Source organism: Vulpes lagopus, chromosome 18, assembly GCF_018345385.1.
Source record: "Vulpes lagopus strain Blue_001 chromosome 18, ASM1834538v1, whole genome shotgun sequence".
Taxonomy (NCBI): Eukaryota; Metazoa; Chordata; class Mammalia; order Carnivora; family Canidae; genus Vulpes; species Vulpes lagopus.
The window spans coordinates 14,776,436-14,787,095 of record NC_054841.1 but is presented as its reverse complement, the minus strand read 5'-3'; the positions used below and the strand labels follow the sequence as shown (position 1 = coordinate 14,787,095).

Sequence of the window (10,660 nt, the reverse complement as noted above, 5' to 3'; positions counted from 1 at the left end):
CTTAACCACTTAACTGACTGAGCCGCCCGGGAGTCCTTTGGTTTCTCCATTTGAACAACGAAGACAAGAATCTCTTCCAAACAGGGGTAGAGTTGGCATGATCTGGAGGCATGATTTGGACAAGGAACTCATCCAACCAAGCCACAAACAAGTGTTTGCATGCTCCCACTTCTAGCCATAGGACTCTGACCTCCACCTACCTCTGAAGATGTTCAAGTTAGAAGCTCTGGTAATTATTTAGCTGATGGCTCTTCTTCCTGGTTTCTGGGAACCACAGAGTCTCTGCATGGGGCAAATGATGGGCAGAACAGATTTCAAAGAATCAGAATGTAATCATAGTTCTGGCTATGACAGATCTGTGAGTTCTTTCCCAAGTCATAAATTGGGTACGTTCAGAACGTTATCACTGACTTCTTATTCAAGGAGTACTTCCTCTTTTCTCTTTGCAGCAGGTAATACAGACAGAAACAGAACACTGTGGACTGCTGGAGCCTCCCCTCCCCCAACACACACATTTCTGGAAATCTGGGTGATTATGGAGGTGGGAAAGGATTTACGTATCTGTTTCTCTCTAGCATCTGTGTGAAGACTTTTATAAAGGCCCATCTGTCTTTGATATTAATTTCTCCATTGCTAGCATCAACTTACACTACCTTATCATCAATATCTTGTGTCTTCTGTACTGATAAGAAGAGAGAGGTCTACCAAGAGAGCTTGCAAAAGGCAACATAACATAGAGATTTAAAACACAGACTTAACCTGGATCCAAATCCTAGCTCCCATTTACTTTGAGGAAGTCACTAGCCCTCTCTGTGCCTCAATTTCCTCATTTGTTAAATGGGTATAATAACAGCACTTTCCTCATGAGGTTGTTGTGAGGGCTCCATTAGTGATTATCTGTAAAGCACTTAGAGCTAATGTCTGGCATAGAGGTCGTGCTATGTTTGTTAAATAAATGAATGAAACACCCAGTGAAGTGTCAAGAATCATTCAGTTTAAGACCAAGTTCTGGGATGCCTGGTGGCCTAGCAGTTTAGTGCCTGACTTCGGCCCAGGGCGTGATCCTGGAGACCCGGGATCAAATCCCACACCGGGCTCCTTGCATGGAGCCTGCTTCTCTCTCTGCCTGTGTCTCTGCCTCTCTCTCTCAGTATCTCTCATGAATAAATAAATAAAATCTTAAAAAAAAAGACCAAATTGTCCACCTCAGTGCCCGTCACCCATTCCCCTCCAACACCCGCCCTCCTCCCCTTCCACCACCCCTGTTCCTTGACGGGATGAGCACTGGGTGTTTTTCTGTATGTTGGTAAATTGAACACCAATAAAAATTAATTAAAAAAAAAAAAAGACCAAATTCACTATGTGTCAGATGTTTAACATGTATTTTTTAAAGAACAAATTTTGTTTTTTTAACTTATTTTTATTATTTTAAAGATTTTATTTATATTTATTCATGAGAGACAGAGAGAGAGAGAAAGAGGCAGAGACACAGGCAGAAGGAGAAGCAGGCTCCCTGCAAGGAGGCTGATGTGGGACTTGATCCCAAATCCTGGGATCAGGCCCTGAGTTGAAGGCAGACACTCAACCACTGAGCCACCCAGGCATCCCTAAGTACAGGATTTAAAAGGAAGTGAGTCTAGAACCATATGCCACATGGTCAAGACCCCAGATTCTCTTGGGACTGCAAGCCATGATATTCCTTGGACCCATTTCGTATCACCAAGATTACTCTCTCCAGGTATACTTACAATATTAGCAGAGGATCAGAGTGGGGAAAGGAATGCCAGGGGCCAAGCTGACTATGGATAGTACTGGGTAAGTCCTGGCTTAGAGTATTCTCAGAGTTGCTTGGCTATAATGCAAAGAATGGAGAGCAAGAAAGAAGCAAAGCCTTATGGGTTGCCCGAACGTCCCCCCCCCCCCCGCCCCCGGTAGGTTTGTTTCCTTGTCTTTCCCCACTTTACAACATACCCTTGGCCTTCACTTCTTCATGAGGCCTCTCATTACTTCATCCCATTTACTTCTTTCTGTAAAAAAAAAAAAAAGTTTCTTTCCAGAATACCATTTGTTGCTTATGTAATACTAAAAAGGCAGCTCATGCTTAAAGTACATACCTTGTAAAAATTTTAAGTGACAGAAAAATTTAAAAACTACTGCTAATTTTGTCAGCTTATGCCAACATATTTGTGTATATCCATCTACTATCTATATATAGATACAGAAGTAATTGATCAAAAAAGCTATAAGGCACATAGAAAATAAATGGGAAGATGACATAAATAAGTCCCTCCTTATCAGTAATTTTTTTTTTTTTTTTTTAGTAATTATTTTAAATATAAATGTTAGACTATCCAATCAAAAGTCAGGTTGATGGAATAAATAAAACACATGATCCAATCATATGTTATCTACAAAAGACTCACTTTAAATGGTGCAGCCACTCTGGAAAACTGTGTGGAGGTTCCTCAAAGAGTTAAAAATAGACCTGCCCTACGACCCAGCAATTGCACTGCTGGGGACTTACCCCAAAGATACAGATGCAATGAAACGCCGGGACACCTGCACCCCGATGTTTCTAGCAGCAATGTCCACAATAGCCAAACTGTGTAATGAGCCTCAGTGTCCATCGAAAGATGAATGGATAAAGAAGATGTGGTCTATGTATACAATGGAATATTACTCAGCCATTAGAAATGACAAATACCCACCATTTGCTTCGACGTGGATGGAACTGGAGGGTATTATGCTGAGTGAAATAAGTCAATCGGAGAAGGACAAACATTATATGTTCTCATTCATTTGGGGAATATAAATAATAGTGAAAAGGAATATAAGGGAAGGGAGAAGAAATGTGTGGGAAATATCAGAAAGGGAGACAGAACATAAAGACTCCTAACTCTGGGAAACGAACTAGGTAGGGGTGGTGGAAGGGGAGGAGGGCGGAGGGTGGGGGTGAATGGGTGAAGGGCACTGGGGGGGGGGCACTTGACGGGATGAGCACTGGGTGTTATTCTGTATCTTGGCAAATTGAACGCCAATAAAAAATAAATTTATTATTAAAAAAATAAAATAAAATAAAATTTTGAGAAACTTCCAAAAAAAAAGAGACTCACTTTAGATCCAAAGACACAAATAGATTGAAAGTAAAAGTATGGAAAAAGATATTTTATACAAATAGTAGCCATAAGAGAGCAAGACTGCCTATGCTAATATCAGACAAAATAGACCTTAAATAAAGACGATAAGAGACAAAGACCATTGCATATTAATAAAAGTTCCAATACAGGAAGAATTTTATAATTACAATTATAATCACTCATGTAGCTAATGACAATCATCAAAATATATGAAGCCTCAACGTGGATGGAACTGGAAGGTATTATGCTGAGTGAAGTAAGTCAATCGGAGAAGGACAAACAGTCTATGTTCTCATTCATTTGGGGAATATAAATAATAGTGAAAGGGAATATAAGGGAAGGGAGAAGAAATGTGTGGGAAATATCAGAAAGGGAGACAGAACATAAAGACTCCTAACTCTGGGAAACGAACTAGGGGTGGTGGAAGGGGAGGAGGGCGGGGGGTGGGGGTGAATGGGTGAAGGGCACTGAGGGGGGCACTTGACGGGATGAGCACTGGGTGTTATTCTGTATGTTGGTAAATTGAACACCAATAAAAAATAAATTTATTATAAAAAAAAATGAATAAAGCAGGCCATAGCAAGTGCAAAAAAAAAAAAATGAAACCTTGCCATTTGCAACAACCATGGAACTAGAGGGTATTATGCTCAGTGAAATAAATCAGTCAGAGAAAGACAAATACCATATGATTTCACTTCTGTGTGGGATTTAAGAAGCAAAACAGATGAACAGAGGAGAAGGGAAGGAAAAATAAAATAAGATAAAAACAGAGAGGGAGGCAAACCATAAGAGACTCTTAACTATAGGAAACAAACTGAGGGTTGCTGGAGGGGAGGGAGGTGGGGGGGATGAGGTAACTGGGTGGTGGGCATTAAGGAGGACACGAGATAAGGAGCACTGGGTGTTATATGCAACTGAAGAATCACTCAATTCTACCCCTGAAACTAATAATACACTATATGCTAACTAAATTGAATTTAAATTTTAAAATAATTTTTTAAAGAGATAGTACATTCTGCCCTCATATCTGGATTCAGAGCAGGACCTGGGAGAAGATGGAAAGAAATATCATCACAAAGACTCTGATCTCTTTCCCCATCTAACCATCCTCTTCCATCTCCTGTAGGGAAATAAAAGCTTAGGAGAAAACCTCCAACCCTTCTTCTGTGTAGCCTTCGCTGGGTCTGGTAGATCACTTTCTCCATATGAAATTCCATATCCAGTACCCTGAAACCTGTCCCATCTACCAGGCTCTCTTCATCAGATCCATTCATGATCTGGCCACTTCCAAACCCCATTAATTCTATCTCCTGTTGCCAGAATCATTATCCACAAGTACCATTTCTGTTTTTCAGGCCCTTGGTCCAAGACATGCAGTGTCTGTGGTTAAAATTTTAACCTAATATCCAGGTCTCCCGCATCTGCCCCATATTATTACTCTTTCCTACACTGGGCTTTTGTCTCAACTTCACTAGTCTTTTTATGAGTAGCATGGATTTTGAGAGAGGAAAGCGACCTAAAAGATCCTCTAATCCAATTCTGACCTATTGTACATACTGGAATTGAAGGTCTGAAATGTGAGGTGACTTAACAAATGCCCCATTGTATCTCAGAGTTTCCTTTTTGTCTTATACCTCTTATACACCAATATATATATATATATATATATATATATATATATATATATATATATATATTATACACATATATACATATATATATAACAGAATATTACTCAGCCATCAAAAAAAGAAATCTTGCCATTTGCAATGATCTGAATGGAACTAGAGGGTATTATGCTAGATGAAATAAGCCAGTCAGAGAAAGACAAATGGCACATGATTTCACTCATATGTGTGATTTAAGAAAGAGAAGGGAAGGAAAAATAAAATAAGATGAAAATTGAGAGGGAGGTAAACCATAAGACACTGAACTCTAGGAAACAAACGGGGTTGCTGGAGGGGAGATGAGTGAGGAGAAGGGATAATTGGATGATGGGCATTAAGGAGGGCACTTGAAAAAAAAAGGAGAGCACTTGATGTAATGAGCACTGGGTGTTATATGCAACTGATGAATCACTAAATTCTACCTCTGAAACTGATACAAACAAACCCATACAGATCAACGAGGAAAGCAAATAAATCAATCCATAACCCATAGTCGCAGTCTATTGAGGAAATAGAGAATGCTGCACGTTTCAAGCAATCTATGAGCAAAGAAATAAAACATGCAAATCCAGCAGATTTGGACTAGTACTACTGGGAGTCTATAGATGCAGTGTGAAAGTTCGTGAAAAAATTTCACTGAAATGAAGTTGGAAAGCCACAAGAGGGAGCTCTCACACCACACTCTTCGTCCTCAATTGTGGCGCCAACAGGAAATGTTCCTCCCAAGTGGGTAGTACCTTAGCTGTTTAGTACTTTGCGGTCACAGCAAGAGAAAGGTTTTCCTCTTCCCCTGGCAATAACGTAGTCAATAAGAGATTATCACAATGAAAAGCCATTCTACTTGGAAATCCCAGTTACCTCTATAAAAAAGATTCCTCTCCTTTGATCTCTGGACTGGCCTATGGTTCTGTCAAAGCTTGTTTGCCCTAAATTGCAATTCTCTGCTATTTCCAAATTAACCCATTTTTGTTAGTAGAATAACTGACGGTTTTATATTTAAGGTTAACAGTATAATACATTATATTAACATAATATAATAACAATATAAAATTGATGGTTTTGTATTTAAGGTTATATTTAAGGTTAACAGTATATTTACACGCAGAGACTTCAGACACTGCATGGAAATGAGGAGATGGGAGCAGAGGGCTTAGCATAGAACACAGATAAAATCACCCTCACAAAAATGAAAGTCTGAATATGAATGGAGGAATACTGAGAATAAGGCTGACACTTGGTAGATTGGATCTCTGGTTCCTGAGAAACCATAAAGAAGGGATTTCAAAGTATGAGGGACACAAACAGGCAGACATGGGAAGACACCACTTCTTGGGGAATGCGTGGTGGTGTGGAAAGGGAAGCTGCTCTTGGAGACTTAGTGGCAATGGGTGGGCAAGAATGAAGCAAGAGGAGACATCAGTGGGTCCTTAGGGCCCAAACACCTGATTACATAGGTTACTCATTTCCAGAAGAAAGAGTCTGAATGAGCCCATTCTCACTTAAACCATTTCCATTTGACAATGGACTGCCTCTGTGCACAGCCCGTTTTAAGACTTCGTAGGTCAGATAATTCCCAATTTATGACGGAAAATTCAGACGTTCAGTCTTTTACCAGTGTCCACTAGCAAGTAAAGAGCTGCTTCTCAAATGGAAAGCATCTGTCAAAAGAAGAGGACAAGGCTTGAACTCAATACTCCAAGTGTGTGTTCTCTGATTCTGCTACTTGGACATGCAAAAGTTCTATCCATCATCTTAATCTACCATGGACACATGTAGTAAAATGTATATGCTAGGTGCTAAGACCCAGCTGGCAGGCAACTTTCAACACATCCTGATCATGCTGCAAAATATTTTCTTAATTTGGATCTCACACAAAACTAGCAGCTTTACATTCCCCTAAGGAAATAAATGAGAGGAGAATGCCCAAAGTGTCTTTTGGTATCTCCAAAATCCAAAGACACCCACCACACATTGTATCTTTCTTCAAGGTGAGCAGTACAAGGTGCAGAAACTTGTCGCCTGTCTCAAGGGACTATCCCCATATGCACCAACCCACAGGATCCCTGGAAATTTACTAATATTAAAAGTCCTGGATATCATCAGGTGTATCTCCTATACTCTGGCATGCACATGGTAAAGCACCTAGGATACCTACTACTTCCCCAGGATCAGTTAGCACAATGTAAATGACATGAGAGACCAGCATGATTTCCTCTGGGATGTCAAGTGATCAAAGTCTCTTCAATCTCTATTATGTCACAGAGCTGAGGAGATGACTTAGTCCTGATTAAGAGAGTGAGGTACGTGGCTGAGTCTCTACATGTGAGAAAGCTACTTCTGATTATCAAGACAAAGGGTTGGGAAGAGAGAATTTGCTAGGAGCATGGCTAGAGTAGGAGAAGACAATAATTAATACAGAAGCCATGACAACCCTGAGGCCATGTGTTTGTCACACACAGCAGCCTGATCAATGATTTTCTGCAAGCCAGGACTTGGTTTTTTGGACACAGGTCATGGCAGAATGTACATTTGCTCCCTCCTCTGCTTCCGTGAGATTCAGTCCTTGCAGGGGTCTCACTCCCCCACTCGCCCTACCACAGGGGCACACAGCTGTTCCATAGGACAGAACATGAAGTGCTGACCAGGAAAACACTCCTCCCAGCCAAAGCATTCTAGCTGTAGTCTCTTTGTCACTGGGCAGGGTGGAATGTCGAGAGAGCTCTGTAGAACACAGGCTGGGACACCAGCTGTCCTGATGGAGAAGACCAGCTGCATCAAGTAGAATTCATGGTCCAAGGTGCTCATGCTGGTGGCAAGAAATAGGTCAGCTGGCAGCATGGTGTACTCACGTGATAGCACTGGATGTGGATGTGGGAGCTCATTCCCCAATGGGCCCTGGCAAAAACTTTGGCTCTCTTAATAGTCTCTCCCAGGGTGTTTGGGGCATGGCCAAGCACTGGGATGATGCTTGCAGAGTCAGGCTATGTGAGGAAGCACCAAGTAAGAGCTCCTGCAGAGCATGCTCTTACCGCCCATCTACATCTGATGATGTCTGTGCCGCTGGTTGATCTTGATCTCTCTTTCCTAAGGCCTCCTGGTCAAGTGCAGCTCCTAGGAGAGGTGCACTTAATTTGGATCTCACATAAAACTAGCAGCTTTATATTCCCCCAAGGAAATAAATGAGAGGAGAATGCCCAAAAGGAGAGGTGGAGAAGCTCCTCTAATACAGGAGCCCTGGGATGCTTCTGAGGTGGGCCAGAGGCTCTGGCCTGAAAGAGGTAGGTTTCCACCTCTAGACAATCCTTCACTGCTGCCCAGCAGGAAACACTAGACTGGAGTGTACCACTGCACACCTGCCTCCAGCAAAGCCTGCTGGCCTCTGAGTTCTTTGCGCTTGACTCCATGTCCCCACTGGGCAAATGTGACCCAGTCCCTGGATTTAGTCCCATGACTATCTCAGGGCCTCTCTGCTGGCACAGAGTGGTCAGGAGTCTGTCCCCCAATGATTTAGATCCACTGATTCACCATGAGAGCATAGCTCCCCTCAGTAGGCAATTAATCCTTGGTAGCATCACCATGAACCCCCTGTTCTCTACTATGTGGCTTTTCCCTGGATTAAAAAAGAGAGAGAATGAGACCATATGGAGGGATATTGGGGAAAAGTGCATCCCGTTCCAGGTCCCATCTCAAGAGTGGCCATTCTGATGGAGGATGGAGTGGGAGATATTAGTGAAGGCATTCACTTCCATGCCCATGTTTTCACCATAGTGGAGGAGCAGTGAGCAAACAGGGAGTCCACGCAAGCCTTCGGCCCCCCTCCCCCCACCAGCCATATCCTGATCTCTCAGTCTCTTGGCCTTGAGCATATTACTTAACTGCCCTTGGATTAGTTTTCCTCATGGTTTTAAAGGGACAGTAATCTGAACCTCACAAGGAGAATGGGAAGAACGGGATGGGGTGGATCAATTAAGAAGAGGCCTCATTGTGAACCTCCTACTCTGTGACCAATGTCTAGCCCCACCTCCCTCACGTTTAACTTGGCCCTTCTGATCCCAGGCTAAGGAGTGTTCTTCTTAGCTTTGGGAAATATCACACATGAGCAGTTTCTCCGCTGAGAATACCGGTTCAGCGAGCAGATCAACAGTGAGGTTGGACCTCAGGGGCCTGGCAGGGGTGTTGGGGCCAACAGGAGATAGAATAGAAAAGTATGACAAGGGGAGAGAAATCAGAGACCTGGACCCATCAAATGTGGCCACTCTGGGGTCTGCCCTAAGTCCTCAAGGATCACATTTTACTGGGAGTAAAATAGGCAGGTGTGTGGACATTTGTTCTGGTTTATTTGACAGAAACAAGTTCAGACAGCAGCGAAGGTGCATTCTTGTTGACATCCTCCTGCCTAGGATCTGAGGTTCTTGTTCCTTGGTGTGAAGACAGCAGAGGAGCAGGATGCACAGCCCAGCCCCCTTGCCCACTCACTAGCGACCCATGCAAACATTCCCACAGAAGGTTGGACAGCATATAGCGTTCGCTTCTGGACACTTCAGAAAATATGAACAATGATTGCTGCAAAGGTCCACGCTGGGCTTCTTCTCACAGGCCTTTTGACCTAAAAGGAACAGGAGTAGGAGCAAGATCAGTAGAACCAGATCTCTTGAGAGCGCTCCTTTCACGCTTAAAGCCTCTCCAAAGAACCCAGGACCTAGGTCCCACTCACCTCATCTTGGACTTTTCAGGGAACTCACCTTCTGCCCTTCACCCAATCTTGGCAATTGGTAGTATCTTAAATTCTATAATCTCTTTCTGTCCCCCAACAGATAAATCTCAGTGCCTAGCCTTCCTGGGCCTCTCCATACTCTGCAGCCAGGACTCTGTCTCTCCTGTTAGTCATGGCCTTGGTGAATTCTCCCCCTAGAATCTACACTCTGAGAAACCAGCAGAGTCTGAGACATCCTGAAGATGCTCTCCACTCTCCAGAATTTTCAGGGTCCAGAGAAGAAGACTTGCCATTTTGCCCCCTCTCTCCTGTCACTGTCCCTGACTCCAGGGCCCTTGCCCCTTCACAGAAAATACCACTTGCACTCTCTTTCTTTCCCTTCCACTGTCACCATCCTGGGCCCTCCAATGATAACTTGGACTTGACTTTGAACACCCCAAAACTTGCTTTCTCAGGGTCCTTTTATTCTACACCTACTCCCACCAACATTTCTGGATGTAATGTGTCACCTATGTGCAGAAATCAAAGAATAGTTTTTTGGTTTCCCCTCATGATTCTCAGGCCATGATGTACCTTTCACTACTGAATGTACCATTTGTGTCTGGGTATTTGAAATGGAGAATCAAAAGATAGAGGTTCCCCCTCCATCCATATCATATTCCCAGAGCTGGGTAAAGGGGCTAGAGGGCCATGGTTTGGAGGACCCAGAGTCTTCATAGTGCTGTGGTCTGAGCAGGATGTGCTGATAGGTTTCAATTCCCAGGTCCTCCTCAAAAGGGACATAGCCCCTCCTGGTCCTCTTCCCCAGTCTGTCCCCTAGGGTATCACCTACTTGGCTTCCTCTTCAGTTCATGGTACCCTCCCTGGACTTACAGCAGCAGCATACAGAGGAGCAGGATAAGCAGCAGAGCCTGGGTTGGCATGACTCTGGTCAGAGTGGAATGCTCTCAGTCTGGCACAGACTTCTCTGGAGAATTGGGAGATCTTCCTTGGCTCCTCCCTCCCTCCACTGGCCAAACAAGGAGTCTTGTTTCCTCCCCTTTGCCTGCCCTTACTGTGTCCTGTTCCCTGTGGGACTTTGGCTTCTCTAGGTCACTCCTGCTCTCACATGACTAACCCCTTCCTTTGCAAACAGAATTTAT

The 10,660-nt window shown here is 43.3% G+C and overlaps 1 protein-coding gene across 1 annotated transcript; it reads right to left on the bottom strand.

Annotated features, from left to right (window-relative positions):
- Positions 1 to 9,234: 9,234 nt before the first annotated feature.
- Positions 9,235 to 10,441, bottom strand: WFDC10B (WAP four-disulfide core domain 10B). The gene is given in 2 exon segments (XM_041732361.1): positions 9,235 to 9,410; positions 10,351 to 10,441. Coding segments are annotated over 2 exon segments (222 nt in total). The 3' UTR covers positions 9,235 to 9,279.
- Between the last annotated feature and the right edge of the window lie 219 nt (positions 10,442 to 10,660).